The 21,870-nt window shown below is 36.0% G+C and overlaps 3 protein-coding genes across 3 annotated transcripts; all 3 read right to left on the reverse strand.

The window, feature by feature from the left end:
• Nucleotides 1–276: 276 nt before the first annotated feature.
• Nucleotides 277–5,545, reverse strand: LOC133866496 (uncharacterized). The gene is made up of 10 exons (XM_062303036.1): nt 5,187–5,545; nt 4,957–5,034; nt 3,869–4,205; nt 3,542–3,768; nt 3,269–3,371; nt 2,549–2,653; nt 2,259–2,429; nt 1,067–1,237; nt 841–941; nt 277–665 (listed from the first exon to the last, which is right to left on the reverse strand). Exons 1-10 carry the CDS (start codon nt 5,508–5,510, stop codon nt 606–608), a joined length of 1,677 nt encoding a protein of 558 aa, XP_062159020.1. The 5' UTR covers nt 5,511–5,545; the 3' UTR covers nt 277–605.
• Nucleotides 5,546–8,339: 2,794 nt separating this feature from the next.
• On the reverse strand, nt 8,340–14,438 carry LOC133865418 (uncharacterized). The gene is made up of 5 exons (XM_062301824.1): nt 14,172–14,438; nt 13,239–14,096; nt 11,855–11,963; nt 9,696–9,831; nt 8,340–8,608 (listed from the first exon to the last, which is right to left on the reverse strand). The coding sequence occupies exons 1-5, from the start codon at nt 14,270–14,272 to the stop codon at nt 8,481–8,483; spliced, it is 1,332 nt and encodes a 443-aa protein (XP_062157808.1). The 5' UTR covers nt 14,273–14,438; the 3' UTR covers nt 8,340–8,480.
• Nucleotides 14,439–16,298: 1,860 nt separating this feature from the next.
• On the reverse strand, nt 16,299–19,111 carry LOC133867291 (uncharacterized). The gene is made up of 2 exons (XM_062304013.1): nt 17,789–19,111; nt 16,299–17,362 (listed from the first exon to the last, which is right to left on the reverse strand). The coding sequence occupies exons 1-2, from the start codon at nt 18,913–18,915 to the stop codon at nt 16,552–16,554; spliced, it is 1,938 nt and encodes a 645-aa protein (XP_062159997.1). The 5' UTR covers nt 18,916–19,111; the 3' UTR covers nt 16,299–16,551.
• Nucleotides 19,112–21,870: the final 2,759 nt, after the last annotated feature.

Consider the following 21,870-nt stretch of genomic DNA (forward strand, 5'->3'; position numbering starts at 1 on the left):
AGTTGTGTGAATCAAGTGATGAATTGCATGATTCAATTCATCACTTGATTCATTTCTCCAAAACTTTTGGCGAGGTTGCTTTGAAAATGAATCTGCAGTTTTAAACCAGAAAAAAGGAGACTTCACATACATGATATACTACAAGTCCGTACGCCTCTGTCCATATAATTTTCATGCAAAGAAAAAAAAAACATATACAAATGTGATAAGAAAAGGAAATATCAAATTATTTCTATATTGCAAATTAACAAAGAACTACAGATATAAACCAGAGAATTTGCAAGCACAACACGCTCCATTTTGTCTTTTATATTTATTAAGAGAAAGGTATCATCTAGACATCTAATTCTTGTACATGATATCTATCAAGAGTGTAACATTGTTTCAATTAAAGTTTAATTGATTTCTCTTTTCAATTGTCATATTATGCTATTTACTTTACAACTATGTATACATACACACATGAACTTCCTCTTTACCTCGAATCGCATATATGTTGATCAAGATTTTGTGGGGCCTTCTCTCTTCAGGAATCTTTCATTTAACTTGTAAATGGACAAAAGAATTGAACTAAAATTTCAAGTAGAGAAAACGAGATGAGGAAATCAAATCTTGTCATGACGGTTGAGAAATTCAACTATGCATGGATACACTTGATCTGCTACCTGCATTGAAGGACAGAGAGAAATAGAGGGGAAGGAACAGTTAAACAACCTATTAACACAAGAAAAAAAAGAAAAAAAGACGATAAAATTCTATCCAGTATGTTATAAATTTTATTATTTCCATTAAGCAAAGAAAATTTTATCAGCCTTGGATAAATAAATAGAGTACTCATACCAAACGGCCTCCCACTAGATCATAATGACCATAATGTGCACCTCCAGGTTCTCCAAAAACTTTGTAAGCAACCAAATCTTCAGAAATCAACTTCACCGTTTCTGCTCCATTGAAATCAATCATCATAGGTTTCCAGAGGAAAAAAAAAAAAAAAAGAGAAAAAGGTGAGGAAGTTAATTGAAAACTAGGAGCCCGTTATAGGCACAGATATATGAACTAAATATACCATAGACAGCTTCAGGTGGACAAATTAGGTCTTGGTCTCCCGCAATTGCTAAGACAGGGACGTTGCTTTTGTGTAAATGATCCTTGTAGAAGAAACTTCCACTTCTGTCACGTAAACCACCCTCTTGGAAGGCTGTTGTAAGCTGCAAGAGAAGCTTGGTAGGCACTGTACCTGCAAATTACAAATTGTCAATCTTTAGCCTACTGTCACATATTAGGGAGGGATAGAAACTGCAAAAGCAATGTACAAACTAAAAACAAGGGTTATAACCTATAAGAGAATGTCAACAATATAATGTCATTCACGTCCACACAACCCACGGTTTTAAAGCTAGTTGACTCATTGAAGTAACGGCAAAATATAGCAATCTTATCAAACAGTGATTATTGCAACTTCCTTACCAAACTAGTCAATTATAAGCTGCAGGAGAGGAAAGTGGGGCAGACAAAATAACCATTCCGGTGGTTGATAGTAGAGCAAATGCTGGATAAAACATGGATATGCATGCCTTATCATCCAAAAGGACGTATAAAATGGATGGGCTCGCAGGGTCGATCCCACATCTCATAGGGAGGAGGAATACCAGGGATGATAAGGGATAATTAACTCTACAGCTCACAGAAATGGGAAAAGTCATTCCCCATTAAGACCCCTATTCACATAGCGTTCCTGGACACATATTTTTCCTCGGGACAGGCAGATTCTCCTATAAATAAATAAAAAGGGGATCTCGGCCTTTTGTGGGGATAAAGGTAAAGCATTGGGTCATCCTTTTTCATTGAATGGCCCTGGCCCGATTTAGAGAAAGAACTTATCCCTTGCTGCTGGGCCAGAGAGAACCATTCATTCGAAGGGATGGAGATGGAAAATCTACAAACTATGCTTCACAGGTACACAGCTAAGGATACAATAGAACCCTCCACAAACATCCTTGTGCCTGCCTGAAACCAGCCCCAGACATGCCTCCCCAGTCTATTTAATATTCTTTTGGCAACTACGAATATGAACCAAGTAATAATGCCATGACAATGTAATAGCTAAATATAATAATTCGGATAGCTTCTAAAAGGCATTGCTCACCAGGAAAGCATCAAATATCAAATCTCTTGAACATTCGTAGCAATTTTCCAAATGCACTTTGGTGCTTAGAAGTTATACAATGTGTTGATAGAAGATTCATATTTGTACTTACAAAAGTTGTTCAAAACAAGCTTTTCAAATAACTTCGGATCCATCATTTGCTGAGCAGAAATTTGAGGATTTAACCAAGACAAAACATAAGGTGGACGAGATGCAAGAGGATGAGCTGCAGCAAGCAAGGCCCCAACTGGAATAACAGGAACATTTAGAGCTTGTACAGAGTCTGCCTGTTTATCAAAGCGGACTAACATCAGCTTCTCATGATAACTAGTAGAGAGTCATCTAATTCTCATAATGCTACAATGAAGACTTATTTAAAACAATTAGTTTTTTTTATATCACTTGCCAGAGGTAAAAGTAATTTAAAGGATGATTTTGAACTCGTGTAGTCAAGTGATGATCCCAAAGTAGCAACTGAGGCGAACCCAGAGTTCCTTCCTTCAAAACCTTATTGATACAAGAGCAAATGTAGTCAAGAAAATGATATATCAAATATGCAACTGATACGTCACTCTTAAAAAACTTAAAAGATATGTAATAGTAAAAAGAATTTGAAAGTTCATAGACAACTGATATGCCTGCCAACATAAACTGATTTAACACATAACTTAAATTTTAAACCTGTCACACTGCATAAAAGTTGCTAAATGACACTTCCAAACCCATACTAGAAGCACGTAAAAATATAAACAAAAAGGAAATGATTGCCAAGTAATGACATTACTTAGCCAATAAGCAAATCGAAAAAAAACCAACAGGAGTAAAGCATTGCTGAATCAGACTCATGCAAACACCAACACACTTGTGCCCGAGACTTTTACCATCACACTGGACAGTAGCCCCCTTTAAAAAAAGACTTAATTTGTGCAAGCATTCTATTACATTGCGTGGCCATGTGCGCGGGCACGGGTGCGCGCACGTGCTTGTGGGCGTGTGTACGTGTGCGCACGCACACACGTGTGTGAGAGAGAGAGAGGACAACCTAGATGGGAGGAAAAACAATACAAAAATCAAAGCCAGAATTTATGGCAGCTAAGTAACAAGTTTAGCCTGTCAACTTACAGCATCGAGAGAGCATTGCATAGAGCAAGATACCCCCCATCGAGTGACCGATTGCAAGCAACTTTCCATCCTTTGGTTTGCAACTAGTCCTTATGTACTCCACCTAAGATGACAGAACTAAAAATTGAGATGGGCATTCAACAAGTGTATTATAAGTTTAGTAACAATGGCAATGGGAAAATGAGATTTCAACATAGAAGATGAAATCTGAAAGAATAACAAAAACAAGTGGTCAAATCTGAAGTCATTTATATTAAAGGAATGTCACCTCACCGCAGCAGGCACATCCTCTTGCAAGAAGCTATCAAAGTCCCAATCATACTTCACAATCAGATCAAGTTGTTTCTGGAATTCATCTAATGTAGTAGAAAAACGCTCTTGCAAGTCAAAAAACCGTGTTGGAACTGATAGTTGACCTTCTTCAATGATATTTGCAAGCCCTTGACTCAAATCTCTGATTTGGCTAGCAATAACAGAATTTTGCCCCACTTCTAGAGAACCTACAAGTTTAGTCCTAATATTATTATTCTGTTCACATAATGAGCATATACAAATGTTAAACTAACATTCAATCAGTTGATAGAAATTTTCTTGACCAACCTCCATTTAAAAAACCTGCAAGTTTCTCTGATAAATGCAAAAAAGTTTCCATAAATTTGGTGACCAATTTCAAGTCACCAGATTTAGACAGAGTCTCTTTGCTTTCTCTATTGATGGTAGAGATGTCAGAATCAGTAAAAGCAGCAGGTTCAAAGGTAGAATGTCGTCCTGAAGGAAAAACACCATCCATTCCACGCTTAACTGAAGAATCTACCATGGCATCAAGTGGTTGCCCAACTTCCTTAAAGTCCATTCCTTGTGTGCTAAACCCAGAACCTCGAACTTCCAGAATCCATGTATCAAATCCTTGGCCAGACATGTAGCGTGCAAAAGAGGTCTGCAAACAATTTACAAGCATCACAACTAAGGCCTAATAATAGGGAACTGGAGAGGTTTGCATGACAATGTCAAAAAGAATTTTCAACTTTCTCTCATAGTTAGTCATCTAAAGACAGCACCATCATGTAGAAGCTAATCAAAATTTACAAGAGAAACAAATTAGATTATGAAAATAAGAAGACACAAAACTAAGAAGCATGGTGCTCTAACATGCATACGCATTTCTGTGTGATTTGTGTGCATGTGAATATTTAGAAACGAAAAAAAGGAAGGAACGAGGGTTACAAAAAAGAGCTCATAAAAGAAGCAGGCGTGAATTACACCTGCTAATAATGTAACTTTCTATTCTTAGAATCCTCATAGATTTTTGCGCGTCAAAACCAACAGCACAACCCAAAAATCCCTAACCCCGAACATGAATGGCCTTATTTTTCTTTTTAATTTACTATATTCATTGACAAAAATCATTTTAGCTTTTGTTCATCCAAAAACACACAAACACACACAACACAAAATAGGATCCAGTCAGAGAATTGTGCAAAACGCAGTTTTGCGTATATAATATTATCTCTCACCCTCTTAAATGAACCCAGAATTAAATTAGGATAATTTAATTTCTTCAGCCACGCAATTCATTGAATTAACAATATATATAAAGAGTCAAGCACAAACCAAAATTGACTTAAAAATAGTGAAAAAAAAAAAAAAAAAGTTGAGCAAAGTTATATACGAAGAGTAATGAAACTCACCTCAGGAGAGAGATCATATCCAATAGCATTCGTCGCAACCCCTGACAACAGCAACAGCGGGTGATTCCTCGGCTGTGCCTGTATATATAGATACGGCATAAATTCACTTATACGATTTCATATACGTACATGCACACCCACAGGAATACATTGAACACATGGGTATACGGAACACAATTTAAAAACAAAAATAAAATAAAATCAGAGAACACCAGAGGCAGAGGGAGGACCTGAGGAGAAGGAAGGTAGCGCCAGAGAGCGAGGGTCCAATTGGAGTTGGGAACAGGCACGTAGTGTAGCTCGTCGGCGGTACAGATCGCCGGCTTCTTATCGATCCTCTTCTTCTTCCTCTTCTCCTCCAGAGCGATACCGTATACCGCTCTCGACCTCACCGGCGCCACCGGGAGGAGCAAATGCGGAACCCGACAGTGTCCGGATTGTCGTCTCGGGTCGGATCGCATAGGATGGAGGCGGTGGAGCCCAGGGAGGTGATGCAATCCGGTGGCGTTCCGGGTCATGGCACAAAGACCCGAATGGGAAACGAACATTTTCATCTTTTGTCGAGAGTTTTGGAGGCAAAATCGGTGATTTACGATGCTTTGTTGGCGTTGGAGGGGTGGATATAGGGGTGGGCCGAAGGGACGCTTCATGTGGGCCTGTTTTTGACTTTTTACTTCTTGTGGGCCCCGAGGCTAGTTACGTGTCCAACCTTATCCATTTTCCACAAACGTCTCCTTCCTAAAATCTCTCATTCAACTTAAAAATAAAAAATAAAAAATAAAATAATAGAAAAAAATCTCTCATTCGAAACGTGCTTTTTATTGTGATAAATTTTAAATGTCATAAATTAAATAGTAATTTTAAAAATTACATTATTTTTAGAGAAATAAAAAAAAAAAATGAATATAGTATCTAGAATTACTTTTTGATTGCACATCATTACAGCCACGTTATTTCTTACGTGGCACTAATATGTCTGTAAAAGATATCAAATGTTATATAATACATTTTTATATTGCAATGCTGATGTGACAATGTTAACTAATATTTAAATATTTTTTTTAAATAAATATTAATATAAGAGTTAATTGTGACTGTTCTATTAATATTGTGAAATAATTGTTAGATAAAAATATAATTTTTAACATTATTCATAAACTTTTTGCCGAAAGTTTGTTTAAATATTAAATATTTTGCTAAGTATATCTAGCTTATGTAAAAGTTAATTGTTTTGCCAAAAGTTTTTGTAAAAATATAGTTTTCTTTCAAAGTAGGTTGAAATAATAATAATAATAATAATAATAATAATAATAATAATAATATATTTTTATTTTATTTTAATTTAGTCTATTAAACTAACATGTGTCTAAAATGTATATAATTTTTTATATGTATTTTAAATTCTCACATTTAATTTTATCACATAATTGCAAATAAAAATCACATATATTTTAAACACATTTCAATTTAATAGATTGAATTGAAAAAAATAAAAAATAACAATAGTCTTTATGAGTGAGATAAGGATATAAATCTTTAAATAGATATCCCCCAAACTCTTCCTATTCTAAACCACAAGATAAATATCTTGAACAGTTTATTTGTGGTTTAGAAATAAGAAAGAAGTTGGTAGATATTTATGAAAAGGTAGTCGATGGCTTAATTTTTATTGACAGACTATATCCTATAAAAAGCCAAATATTTTCGATATTTCTTTCTGAAGTTGCTCTGTGTTTTTCTCAGAAGGAAAATGATTTTGTTTGTATATTTTGTGGACTTTGATGAAATAAACCAAAGCAACTAAATGATAAGCAGTCTCTACTGTTGGTATGTTCTCCAACCAGATGGTGCCACCAAGTTTCTAGACCAATGGAATAGTTCCACGTGGCCCAAGTTACTACATTCTCTTCTTATAAATAGGAGTCAATTATAACAAGTAAATAACCTACGTTGTTACTATCTTTATAGTTTAGGAGAACTTCACTTATAAACCTTAATTTTTCATCAGTTTTGAAAAAAGGTAATCAAACTTTAAAAAGTGTCAATTTAAGGTATCAATCTTTCAATTTTTTTTCAATTTCATCCATTCTTAAATCCTGTCAAAATTCTCAAAATCCCTTATTTTTTTTTTTAAAAAAAATAAAATAAAATTACTAGCATTTAGGTGTTGGTCAAAATTTAACAGAATTTGAAAAAATACTCGTGCCTGAATCTTTGAAAAAATTTATAATTTTTTTTTTAAAAAAATAAACATTGGGATATTTTATGAATTTTGATATGATTTAATTAAAAATTTCAACGGAGGGTTGATTTTTTTTTTTTTTTTTTTTTTTTTAAAAAAAAAATTTAAAGATAAATACCTTAAATTGAAACTTTTTAAAGTTTGAGTACTTTTTTTCAAAAGTAATGAAAGATTAAGGGTTATAAATGAAATTTTCCTTTATTGTTTTCTATTTCACTCAGAATTCCTAACTGACTTAAGCATCAATGTGTTCCTTACAAGCACCTCCTGCAAGTCACCATTGCTTGTCTTTGCAGGTTTGCTTGACTGGACTAGCAGCGTGCACTCAATTGTAGTAACTACAATCAATAGAATCCCTAACGTCCTACAATTTTTCAAGCCACGAACTGTCAAAGTTCCACGTAGTTGGGATCTCTTGGACCAAATATTCTCTATCATTTGATAGAAAAACAAAAACAAAAACAAATTTACCAACTTACCAATGGGGAGTGGAAGATTTTGAAGTTGCATAAACAACTCTGATGTTACTCATACAATTGACAGCTACCCTTTGCTTCTAAAAGATGTTGAGTAAACGTAAAGCATGCAAACCAAGTGGATATCTTATACTTGACACTTCAAAATAACCACAAACATCAGATCTTACCATTTCTAAATATCTTCTTCTAATGTATTCCATGACTTGATAATTCCAAGGCCCAGCCTGTTATACACCCAGTAATTTGCTAGTTGATTCATTGCTGTGTGTACATACTAGCACATGGTTGCCGTTGCTTACTTTTGCGGCAACCATTAAGAGATAATGTAGGTTGTGCTCTTGCCTTGATTACTTGCTAGGTACCCTAAATCAGAAGACTTTTTTAATAATGTTCATGTCCCCATTAATATGCTGGCAAATAATAAAAAAAAAAAATGGAATTTTCTATTAGACTAATCAAATGATACAGAGAAAAGAACTCCAATGGCTACAACTATCCAATCAAATTACTTGTGTTGGACACTGTTTCGAATCAAACAATGAATGACGAGTCTAACTGTGTCAGACAAACACTAAGAAAAGCATCTCTTGTACAGCTAAAGAATAAGCAATTGAAAGAAACAAGCCGAGGGGTTTTTATGATCCTAGCCTTATGACAAGTCATTTCATCTCAACTTCCTTAAATATGACTTCTTGTGAAGAAAAAATTCACTCCTTTGTTAGACAACAAATTGAATGCCACAAGCAAAACTTACAGCCTGGTCCTTAGTCAAGCAGAATATATAGTTCAGCCATGACATAACTTTAGTGCTTCTCCTTCGCCGTTGATAAGTTAACTAAAGATAAAATGTGTTGTGCAATCTCTGCAGAGGCATTGGGCTTTGCAATTTTGAGAGCCCTCTCAGACATGTCCGCCATCTTTCCCTCATCCCCTGTCAAATGCAAAAACAATTTTACACAAATATACTTGAGGTTTATTTATTTATTTTTTTCAACAGGAAACATTATTTTATCAATTTCTTGAACTTTATTGTCACAACATACACACACAAACACATATATGCCACAATGTAATTGAGAGAATCAGAAGTACACTCAACCTGTATTACAGTTGATTGTTGAAATTGAATATATAGTTTCAATGCTTTATGGAAAGTTGCAAAGAACTATAAATGAGGGCTTCATGTTCAAGTCAAATAGAAAAAAGGATGCCGCAACCAAAATTACATGCCTCAGCCGTATGCATTTAAAAAGAGTCTTCCGGAAAATTTAATGATAAATATTAGAGGAAACATCAATTTAACAACCCAAAGTCCAGAAGTGTTATTGTGGTAAAACATTAGAGGAAACAATACTGGGTGTTGGCCTTTCTATTAGTTTAAGAACCACAAGCAACATCAGGCAAAATATTTGAGGAAGAAACTTCAGGAAAAGCGCGGGGGGGGGGGGGGGGGGGGGGGGGGTTGGGGTGGGAGGTAATGGCACTGAAGTTTAATAACCAAAATGTTATAGGAAGCAACCTCACCTGATTGATGAATCTTCACAAGTAAGCAAAAAACCATCAATCAGTTGTCATATAATTGTCTGTTTTATCTACAATTTTCCACATTAGAGGGAGATAAAGAATGACAACTAAACACCGTCCCTTTTAGTTGCCCTAGTACCTGCTTATGTTGGCTAAATGCAAATTTGCTAGGTCATAGAGATGACTCCAAGCACTACCAATGCAGTCTGTGGTAATCAACTGTTTGGGCTTAAGCCATAACCTCTTCATCCTATTTGCAACTTAAATATCCTAATGCACTCCGCAATCTCATCTTTCTAGGATTTCATGCAAACTAAAAGTTTCTAAATTTAACTCAGTAAAGGACAATTGCACAGCATAAAGTACTTTAGAGTTGCAGTATGTGAAAATCTGGGAATTCAGATCCCATTATGATTTAAAAGGCAAATGTAAGTTAATCTCAGTGCAAGAGCCTGATTTCCACGAATGAAAATAAGGCAACAGATTCAACGTACCTAATATCTCTTCAATTGCAAGAGCAAGGGTGGTTGAATCAAGTTCATCTTCAGTTATCACCCTGGAACCTGCTAAATCTGCCATTAAGGAAGCATTTCTGAATTGATGTCCTTCAGCAACATTTGGGGATGGTATCTACAGAGTCAGAAATAAATATTATACATTTTTTTTTTCACAGGCAATAAAACCAACCATTAAGGACATGTAAAAACTGAAAGCATGGCTGGAAGGTGAGTTTGGCATACAGGGTGATGAAATGTCATATAAGATGAAAATAGAGGCATTAATTTAGGAGAAAGAAAACCTGGGGGAGGTGGGGGGGGGAGGATGTCTTTACTTTTGGACTTAAGAGAGACACAGAGAGAGATTAGAACAGTATTATATTGTGGGACTTCATACAAGGCATCATAATTTTTGTTAGGGTTAAAGGCATATTTGGTACTTGTGGTTTAAAAAACTTTATTTTTTGGTACCTCAGTTTCGATTCGTATCACAGATAGTACCTGGGTTTTGGAAAAAGACGAACTTGGTATCTCCGTCTAATATTTAACGGTCTGCCACGTGTCAACCACTGAGGGTTGACACCTGGCACAATATAAAAAAAAAAAATAGAAAAAAAAATTAAAAAGTTAAAATTAATAAAACTTAAAAAAATAAAAATATTAAAAACTTTTTTTTAAATAAAAAGTATGGCTGAGCCACCCCCTTGGCTGGCCTGAGATGGCCAAACCACCCCCATAGGGGTGGTTCGGCCACCCCTATGGCCTTTAGAGAAAAAATAGAAGAAAAAAAAAATTATAGGAGGGTTTTGGCCATTGGAGGTAGCCGAACCACCTCCAAGGGCCATGGGGGTTGTTCGGCCACCCCCAATGGCCAAAAAGAAAAAAGAAAAAGAAAAAAAAAAAAAAATTATAAGAGGGATTTTGGGGTTTTGGCCCTTGGCTTGGCCACCCCCAAGGGCCAAAACCCTCCTATAAATTTTTTTTTTCTCTCTCGCTCTCTCTCTCTAAAGGCCATAGGGGTAGCCGGCCAACATCCCTTTTTTTTAAATTTTTAATTTTTTAAGTTTTTAATATATATATATTTTTTAAGTTTTATTAATTTTAACTTTTTATATATATATATATATATATATATATATAAACGGGAACCAAGTCTGTGCTAAAGAGCGGCCTGTTCGGGGGGTGGTTATGATCCCTAACCTTAAGGAGAAAGTCTTTGGAAAATGCCAGTTTTAACACTTATAGGAAAAGACATGCAAAACATATATATATATTGTGCCATGTGTCAACCCTCAGTGGTTGACACGTGGCACACCGTTAAATATTGGACAGAAAAATAAATGGAGGCACCAAGTCCGTCTTTTAGCAAAATTCATGTACCATTTGTGATACAAATTGAAACTGGGGTAACAAAAAATAAAGTTTTTAAACTACAGGTACTAAATATGTCTTTAATCCTTTTTGTTAATTACTAAGTAATGTAATTTACACTTTATGATTATTGTAGTCGTGGCTGATGAATTCCAAGATTCAAGAAAAAGATATGTCAGTAAGATGTTCTTCATTGATCCAGTATTGCAGACATAACCTGAGCAGCATCATAGAATACAGACATAATTTAAAAAAAAAGAGCCTCATTGTGCATAACATCATACAATTTTCAGGATAATACTTTTTGAACCTTCGAAGGAGCACAATGACCGACACTTACCCAATACTTCTTGGATACGTATCAGACAAACTCCAAATATGTCCCTAATTTATTAACTTTTTAATCTCAGATGCTAAAGAGACTTGCACTGGACACTGGACGCATTGAAAATCTCATATAAATGTCTTTGCAACACATGGTAAAGTTGATTTATTTTTTTTATACTTAGTACGTGTATGTATGTATGGTTTTTTTTTTTTTTTTTTTTTTTTTAATCTCTTGAGTCTTCATAGGAAAAGTTGGACCTGTTTAACTATTCGTAGATCACCAAAATTTACAAGATAGAATATTAGATGAATTAGCTCAAACTTCATACAATTTTATTTCCATCTAAACTTTTGGTGCAGGGTTACTAGACAAAGATATTAACCTGTCATGATATAAACACTCTCCAACTTGATTTGTCTAATTAGATTACAAAACATTATATGGAGCTCCTAATTACCAGAATGGAAGGTTTCCCAGTGGCCAAGATCTCATAACAAGTCATAGCACCAGCTCTAGAAACGATAAGATCTGCAGCTGCATAAGCCAAGTCCATAGAATGCATAAACCTTCATAAAACAGGCACACATTAGACGAAAGGAGTTTATGAGCAAATGGATTGTTCATTACACATAAAGACAACCCTTTTATCTGAGCTTCATCAATTAAAACAAATAAAAAATGAATTATAGAAGAGATACAAACTATTGAAGTTGAATTTGAAATATGGATGAGAATTATCACTATGATTCTAGAACAGGAGTGCATATGAATGCTTAAGCATCATTACAAATTGTCCAGGAAAAAAAGAAAAAAAGAATAGAAGATTATTACAAATAAAGACAAAATATATCTAGAACTTAAATTAAACAATGAAAAGCAGTGGGAACCCGTAGTTAAATAAATTGTCCGATGGGTGCTTCACAATGACACAAATCTCCATCAGCATGTTGGACTAGTATTTGATGAGTTTCACTAATCTGAGTGATTTTACCACATTAATCATATTCATTACTCTGAGCCAAAAACAAATATTGAGGTCATAACATTAGAGGGGCAAACTATATGGTAGGCAAAATACAGTATTGTACAGGCATTTAGTGAGGTGGAAACGCCCACCTGAAAGCAATGTACAGGCACGAATAGGAGAGAGGATATCAGGGTTAGGCCAAGGCCCAAGGCAAGGCAAAGTCACAGAGTAAGCTGACGTACAATGGGTATGGAGTACAGAAATATATTACAACAGACATGCCTAAATGGTGAGCTGAATCCACTTTAACCCATGAAATGTGAACGCACACGGGAAAATCTCCAAAAAAAAATTGTATGTTACAAGCCCAGAAACACAGACCTATTTTTGACTGATGATAAACAAAGTCCATAAGTTTAAACAAGTTCTGCACTACAGAATAACAAATCTCACACTCTTCTGTTTATTTTGAACTGAATAACGATTGACTATTTTGTACATCTTAAAGTCACATATTACATATATCTTTCCAACGATATGGCGTATTCTTTTGAAATTCATAGTTTTGCAGTTACTCCCCTAAAACATCTATAGCAATGAATATAAAACAATCGATCTTGGTAGTTACAAGTTTCACGCTTCTTCACGGTCATGCAGAAAAAAACAGATTTGATTTTATTGTGTGCTTCTCACTATCTCCTTCAGGAGCAGAGAAAATCTTTCATCATAAGTGTCAACTAATATACCGACTTTGATTCAAACTAATAAGGCAGCAAGCAATTGCACTAGAAAAATACTCAAAAGTCTAAAAGATTTGAATAAGAAATAGACCAACAAATGGATAGCATCCCATTCATACCAGAAGATTACTTACGGCGTCAGATACAAATGCGGGTGATTTTTCACGAGGCTCTCCATCTCATTATATGACTCCACCCCTGTCTGCCATATGATATACAATTTCTCGTTTTCCAACAGCATATAATACAAATTCAACAAAGCAATATTAATAGCATTAGCACCCAAAGACCCTCCAAGCACCAACAAAACCTTTCCCTCCGAATCCCCCGCCTTTCCAGACTTCGGAAAGAACCTCAACCTTGCCACCGCCTTCGGAACATGATGCCTCAACGCCACCCTCACGGGATTCCCACACACCACACACTTATTCTTGATTGGAAAACAGTCAATGGTGGAGTGAAAGGCCACGAAAACCACTTCCGCCAAGATAGAAAGAAGCCAATTCGCGATCCCTGGCACCGAGTTCTGCTCTTGGATCACAAGCTTAATGCCCTTCAGGGCAGCGGCGAGGCAAACTGGGAACGAGACGTACCCGCCGGTACCGATGACAATATGGGGATCGAACTCGCGCAGTTTTTTATAACTTTGGATCAGACTTTTGATCAAACGTATAGGGAGCAAGATGTTTTGGAAGGAGACGAAAGGTCGTGCCAATGGCGCGGCGGGGACGGAGGCGAAGGCATAGCCGGCGGAGGGGATAGCGGCGCTTTCCATGCTATTGGGTATGCCTAAGAAGAGGATTTGGACGGTGGGGATGACGATTTTGAGCTCGTCAGCTATGGCTACTGCCGGGTATATGTGGCCACCCGTGCCGCCTGCTGCGAAAGCGACACGGAGAGTGTTGGCAGCGTCGTTTTGGGTGGTGGATATTTGCTCATTTGAGTCATTTGCTTGTTGTTTGACAGAGAGACAGCAGTGGAGCTTGGAGGACCTGCAATGGAAACAGATAGATCAGAAACTGTGTATGTGTGTGTGCGTGCGTGAGAGAGAGAGAGAGAGAGCTTGCCTGGGTGGGAGCGCGAGAGGTGAGCAGTAGGGAAGAGAGGGGTAGAGCGGTAAAAATGGGGGTTTTGGAGAGAGTGAGAGGTGGGAAATGGAGGTGGCCATTAAAGCTGGAGGTGAAAAGGTATTGAAAAAGCATGGACGGAGATGGAGTGTGTAAAAGTTGAAGTTTGAGAATTCCCTCTCAGAGTCAGAGTCCACTCCACTGGCGGAGGTGGGGAACTCACAAAGATGGTTGAATAATGGCGCCCCCTTCTAACTTCTGCCGGTTGCTGTCGCTAGGTACGTAAAAGTAGCACAGCTCCCCGTGAGTTCGCTCGGGGTCGGCTCGATAAAGCTCGACTCGTGTGCGACTCGGTTATTAAATGAGTTACTCGTGGATACGAAAATATACTCGATTATTAAACGATACAAACTCGTATAAAACTCGGCTCGCTTGTTTAAAACCCGACTAGCTCGTTTATATAATACTAAATCTTTTAATTTAAGTAATATACTGATAAGGCACAGTGTATCTTCATTATATAATGTAAATTATGTAAACATATGATTCATCATTTATATCAACAAGATAACAACACTTACTTTGTATGACTAGTGACTAAATATAATTTAATTATGTAAATTATATAATATGATCTAACAATTCATATGTGATATAATATATATATATAATGTCACATAATTCATAAATTCTAACTCATAAGTATACAATTCATAATAATATAAATCATATAGATTAGAATCTAGTGGTAACTGAATCACTTTACCACAAAAGATTGGTATTTCTTTTTTCGAGTCGTGTCGAGTTGAGGTTAATTTTTAATTTTTAAAACTCGTCATATGAGCTCGAGCTCGACTTGAGCTCGTGATAAATTTAAATGAGCCAAGCTTGGACATACACTACTCGCCCGAGCTCGATTTGTTTACATCCCTAGCTGTCGCTGATTTGGAATTAGACAATTTTTTTCTTTTTTCTTCGTACAACCTTCTATTCTATCGTTTCTGTTTGTTTGTTTTGATTTTTTTTTTTTTTTCTCTAATTGGAGCACTGGTTTTGGATAAAGGCAACCTTCGAGCTTATTTGGCAAACGATTATAACTCTCCTTCTATTTCTTTTCATTTCTCTTAAAAATATTAAATTAAAAACATTCTAATTATTTTACATTTTTTATATCACATTAATAATTTTTTATTACTATTCAAATAAAAAAATTCATTACAAAACAAAACTTTTTCACTTTTTTATAAAATATTCTCAAATTTTATATCACATCAATCACTTTTTACTACTATTCAAACAAATATTTCACAACACAATTACTTACGAAACAAGCCCTTCCCTTTTTTTTTTTTTGTTTTTTTTTTTTTCATGATCATCATTGTACACGTGTAGTCAAATGTTAATCCCAACCTGATAAAGTAAGCTCAATTGTAGGAAGGGAAGAGTTTGTCTGGATTAATGATCCCAAAAAAACTCCTTTGAATTGATCTACATCGATCATCTTCCAGACCAGGTAAATTATGCAAATGAGTGAAATACATCTTCTTCTTCTTTTTTCTTTTTTCTTTTTTCCCTGAAGATGTAGGAGATCATTTTTTTGATCAGACATAATATATAACCCTACCATGTTAGACCACATGAATGTTTCATGGTTCGTAGATCGATTGACAAAAATAATGTGTTTTACGAGACCTAACACCACAGCTTGTTTTAAGGCCATGCATGTTATTAGATTCCCAATATAGGAAAATAGAATATCTAGAATTGAGTGTTTTACAGGATATCCCATCTCGCTTAAGTGCTGTAAACAATTATAGCATATGTACTGTAATTTTTTTTAACGGTTGGGATTTATTTTACTTAATCTTTCTTAACCGTTAAAAAAATTAGAGCATATATGTTGTAGTTCTTTTTACAGCACGTCCGGCCATGCTAAACTGGGATGGAAAGAGAGAGCCATCATTATACAGGCTGACTGAAAACCAAACTGATCACTAACCTTATATTAATTCAAAACTGCCCTTGCCACCTTCTTTAGAATAAAGTTTAGGATAAATTGATAATTTTCTTGTTGCAGATCTATAGATTAACCCACGTGATCTTATGCAGCAGTAAGAGCTTCTGAACTTCAATTGAAAACCTGGACCTTGCCTTAATTATGGTAACATGACTCTGTTAGTTATACATGGATCATTGACCATATAAACACAAGATTTTTACCATATGATCTGATGCATCAACCACCTTCATTTCCCACGAGAATGGCTACATGGAAGAATGAAGGAGATTACCTGGTCCCTTATTATCTGCCTCACAGATGAGCAACACAAAATAGGCTTATTATCCCTTCCAAAATTTTACATTTATTTGCCTAGTTGAATTAGAGTGGCTGTGAGGTTCTGATCTGCTGCAGAGATTCTGTAGGCAGCTGTTTTGAAGCATCTGATAATGCTATAGCAGCTGCTGCTGTCATGGTTTGGTATTGAGAAGGCAATGGAGCAGCTTGGTGAGTGTAGTACACTTGCTCATGATTTGGATTGTTGGTGTATTCAAAACCATAATTCCCAGATGAGGCAACAGCTATAGACTGAGATGGATGAAACCCCGCATACTGTTGCTGAAACTGCCTTGATGGGACTTGAACAAATTGTGGATTTGATGCGACGGCTGTTCGGTATATACCAGAAGCCATTTCCGGCTTAGCAGGGGCAGTTGTCTTTGTGGGGTATATGGGTGGAATTGCATCCTTGTAAGCTCCAGAGGCAGAAACAATGGCAGGATGTGGAGTTGTCTGGTCAGCTATGTTAGATTGCATAGACATGTTGTATGATTGTGGCGCCTGCCCAACGGAGGGCATTAGATAGACAGAATATTGCTGATCGGATGGGTGATAAAGCTGCTGCTGCTGCTGTGATGATGGAGCATACACTTGGAAGTAAGATGACATGGGAGCTGGCATATAATGTGCGCTGGCATGAAGAAACTGTTGTTGCTGCTGTTGATCCATCTGGGGAGGAAACATGTAGCCAGAATCCTGAACTTGTTGCTGTTGGGTTTGGGAACTTGAATCAGGAATCTCATTCTTTGTACTTGGGCTATTAGAGGCTCTGTTGTCTCTATGGGCAGCATGAACTTGTTCTTGATAGGACATGGGTTTCGAGACAGAGCTTGCAGATGCTATGCTGCTATCGCTGGATATATGGTTGGAATAATGAAAATTGTTAAAATATTAATTAAATGATTAAATTTAATTTTATTATTATTATTATTATTATTATTATTATGGTATTATAATAAATGTCTTAAATTCGAACTTTATCTCTGTCATTTGACTCCTATTCCAATTATATATTTTACTTTAATCCATACGTTACGAGAAGTGTGGTGATTTAACAAAAATAACAAATTAAAAATGAGATTATTATTTCAAGATCAGAAAAGGAAAGGTAGGATCAGGTTAATTTCCAACCATTGTTTGGCTCACATATAATAATTTCACTCTGCTTATGAAATCCTTCATATTATGACAGGAGCAATAAGAGAAAGAAACTATCACTATCAAGGGCTATATATAGAAAATAGAAAAAATAAAAATAAAAATGGCAATATATACGTACCTGGCTACCGAATCCGGCGAAGGCAAACTATTACCTCCACAAGCCTTCATATGCACTGGCTGCAGCGGCAATGGAGGCTTTCGAAACCCAACCGGAACCCCCTGATCCGATCTCTCATCATCGGAGGAAACCCGATTCGCCGTCTCATTAGAAACTGTTGACGCCACAGTACTTGCAGAAGCCACAACTGTAGGAAGTGGAGGAGGAGGAGCAGACAAAACACCAAACGAATCGTCTTGCTTCAACCCACTTGGCGCAAAACTTATCTGTGCAAACTGTTCCTCCATGCCAACCTTCTGATCCTCAACACGAACACGAATAGGAGGCAGGTTAGACATCGAAGGCGACGAAGAAGATGACCCATATGATGAATTTTTCTCCACCATAGGCGAGTCAGGCATCGAATGCACATCATGAACATTGTGCCTCACCTGCTTGTTATTATGACCCAAAGAATCATCAGCTGCCTGAGCCTCCAAATCATTGCAAGAATCACTGCCGCGAACCCCATCAAGATTTAACATGCATCCGGTAGCTGAATCAGACAGCCCTCTAGGAATTAACCCAGCATGGTTGAGCGCGTCGACGAACCACGTCTCCGACTTGGCATCGTCGAGGAGTGATCCCATGGAGGCTGCAGTCTCAGGCTTGGAGAAAAAGAGAAACAAACGCAGACGTGAAGTGGGTTTCAAGTCATTGCCTGAGGTCGTACGGTCATACTCATCGATCATGTTCTCCAGGTCTTCGCCGGTGGAGACGGATATGAGAGAATCCATATCTTCGTGGGGAAGCTGGTACTTGAGCGTGAAGGGTCGGCCGCTGAGGAGGGTGTGGGAGAGGCGAGAGCAGAGGTCGGAGAGGGAGGAGTGGCGGTCGACGACGACGATGCGGGTCTCACCGCCCACGTAGCAGAGGGATTTGTTGTGGGGGCGGGGGATGATGTGGCCGCCGTAGCTGCACATGAGTCGGAGCTTGGCACCTGGGACAGGGGGGAGAGGCTCGTCGAGCCAGCTGGTTTCTGCGTTGCGGGAGCGCGGGGAGGAGTCGACTGAGTCGGGGTAGTTCGCTTGGATGTTGGTGGCAGTGGCGGCGGCGGTGGGCAGGGGTAGAAGAGGTGGTGGATCCATTGCTGATGGGGTCTTTTCAGTTTAGGTTGTGCTTTTGGTGGAGGAAGATACAAGGAAGAGTGGGCTAATGAAAGTTGGCGCTTTTAGTTATCTTGTGATACAAGATTTTAGATGCTCTTTATTATCTCTTGACTTCAAGGTGAAAAAGGCATGATCAGTTGGCCAACTTGTAACTGCCTTCAATTTTTTATTTTTAGATATAATTGCCGTCATCCTTTACTACCAAGGGGGTACATACGAACGGATGTTATTTGTAATATTCATAATCGTATTTGTAAATTACATATACATCTTTTTGGTGAATTTATTAAGTATAATATATAAAAATGTATATTTTATATAAAGAGTATGCAGGTGCGGTTATTACCTGTATCAGCATACTCTAAAATTGTTATCCGCATCCGAATATTCAGGTAATGTTTTTCCAAACCGCACTCACATATGCATGCAAATAGTTTGCTAAGCACACCTACATCCGCATATGCAAATAGTATTTTTCGCTACTTGCATTCGCATGTGTCGATAATGAATAAAGAATGAGGACGGTTAATATCCGTCGACATGTACATCTCTATTTACTACACCTTTTTGAGTATTCAATATTCAATGCCGGATTTGGCTCATGAGTTTTTTCTTTGTTTTTTTTTAAGATATAATTTCAAGATTTTCAAGAAAAAAAAAATAAAGAGTAAAATTAAATTTGTTGTAAACTTTTTTACACCATCTAAGATTTTTGCTGAAATACTTGAAAGGCAACAGGAGATATAGAGATCTAGACTAACTACACGTACACTTCTAAAAATTACAATCTAACGTGCATGTAAGATAATCGATCTTCTTTCTTGGCAAAGCATTATTCCATTTGAAAAGTTCGACTAACACCTTAGTAGGGTAGTCAGTCATGCATTCAACAAATGAGCTAGGTACATTACAGCCTATAGGGGGTCGGAGATACCTTAAAAAAAGAAAAAAAAAAACCTATATATATATATATCTGGCTATCTGCTTAGCATTTGGTGGATACTCCAATTTTTCTGTGTAACTGATTTGTGTTTAAAATTTTCATGTTCTCATGTATATTAATATAAAGTTTGTGATAATAATATCACGTGCATGCACTTGAACTTTATGGGAATTCGACCCGTCACATGAAGATGATTATATATATATATATATTCTTTCTGAATAATTGTAAGGAGAGAACGAGAAAATACGGCTCATATATAAGTGAAAAAGCGTAATGTAAGTTTTTTTTTTTTTTTTTATTAGATAGAGTAATATTAGTTGAGGCACATATAGACCATCATTTAAGGGTGACAATTTATATTTATGTGTCGAGTTTGACTCGTGTTGAGACATAAATATAAGATTATATAGGTTAATCTTAATTTGACCCATTTAATTAAACATGTTAGACCCCTCAATCATAACTTGTTAATTTTATATTGAGTTATTGTTAAGTTTGCGGGTTGTGTAAAAAATTAGTAGCCTTATTATATAGCGTGTCGGATTCGAATCGATTTGAAACATAAATATAAGATTATATAAGTCAATCATAATATTATTCTTTTAATTAAACGTATCATACTCTTTAATAAGTTAAATTTATATTGAATTTGCAGATCTAACAATGTGAAATAATGAACAAAAATTGAAAAATAAGAAGGGAGGATAGGCCGGCGAAGATCCATAGGCACTTTGTGCGCCATTGAAAAGCAAGCCTCACTCTAAAAAGTTGGCCCTTTGCTTCCCTTTCAGATACGAGGAAGTTGTAATACGAAAACAGAACCCAAGGGAGCATATGTAGGAGAGCACCATGTGCTAACTAATAAATTAATTACAATAATCAAATTTTTGAAATATTAATTTCCTAAATCCTACGAGTCTCAATGGTTTATATTTTCCGTTGTCGGCGTTTTTTTTTTTTTTTTTTTTTTTTTTTTTTTTCACCATTTGAGAGTTGGGATGATAATCAACTTTAGCCTTTGTACCTCTGGGTTTGTGAGAATTTAATTAATAAACTAGGTGCCAATTATAATATTATAATTGACACAATAAGGTTTCATTGTTCCAATGGTAATTAATTCATTCTTTCAAGCAAATTAGTTTATTTTCGTTGTCACATGTTGGCCTTTAATTTTTTGCACCCTCGATAAAAAAATAAAAAATAAAAAAAATAAAAAAAAGGAACTAGTTTCAAAATATTATGATAATATTTCATGCAAATCTAGTGGAGGAACGTAACGTGTCCAATTAATTTATTAATTTCATGCAAGTCAATATTTTTTTTTTGCGCTTAAGTTACGTGCTAACAACATTTATATTTTAAAATATAAGGGGGAATAAATTCAACGTGAATAGATTTATAGGTCAAAATAAATAAATAAATTTTAAATTTTGCTAGAAGGGAGAAAATCTGGCAAACAATAAATTTATGAATTAAAATGAATTTGTTAGGAATTTATGCTGCACTGACACCGGTTGAAGGTAAATTTTCAGATTGGCCCGTGCAAATGTGGGTCATCTCAAAAACCTAAACCAAAGGAAATGACTTCAAATCAAATGAGGATTAGAGCCAGGTTTTACTAACAAAAGAGAGAGAGAGAAAAAAAAAGAAAAAGAAAAAAAAGGCCGTTTATTAAAAGCGAGAATTTAATGCTTTTCTTCTGTATTGTTGATAAATCTTAATTAAGCATCGAATATATTGCTAGACGTTATTTTGGTTAGTCGAAATGTAAATTTGGATGAAAATATTGTAATCGCACCCAACTAACTATTTTAACTCAAAAATTGGTGAACTGCATATTACTGTGCTCATTAAATTTGGTGAGCTAGACGTTTAAAAAAAAAAAAAAAACTTTTTTCCTCCTAATAAACCATGCATATGCATTAAAATGTAAGTACTTTGAAAAAGTAATTTTTTTAAAAAAAAATGAATAGTAAAAGTGAATAGCT

The sequence above is a fragment of the Alnus glutinosa genome, chromosome 4, assembly GCF_958979055.1.
Source record: "Alnus glutinosa chromosome 4, dhAlnGlut1.1, whole genome shotgun sequence".
In the NCBI taxonomy this organism is placed as follows: domain Eukaryota; kingdom Viridiplantae; phylum Streptophyta; class Magnoliopsida; order Fagales; family Betulaceae; genus Alnus; species Alnus glutinosa.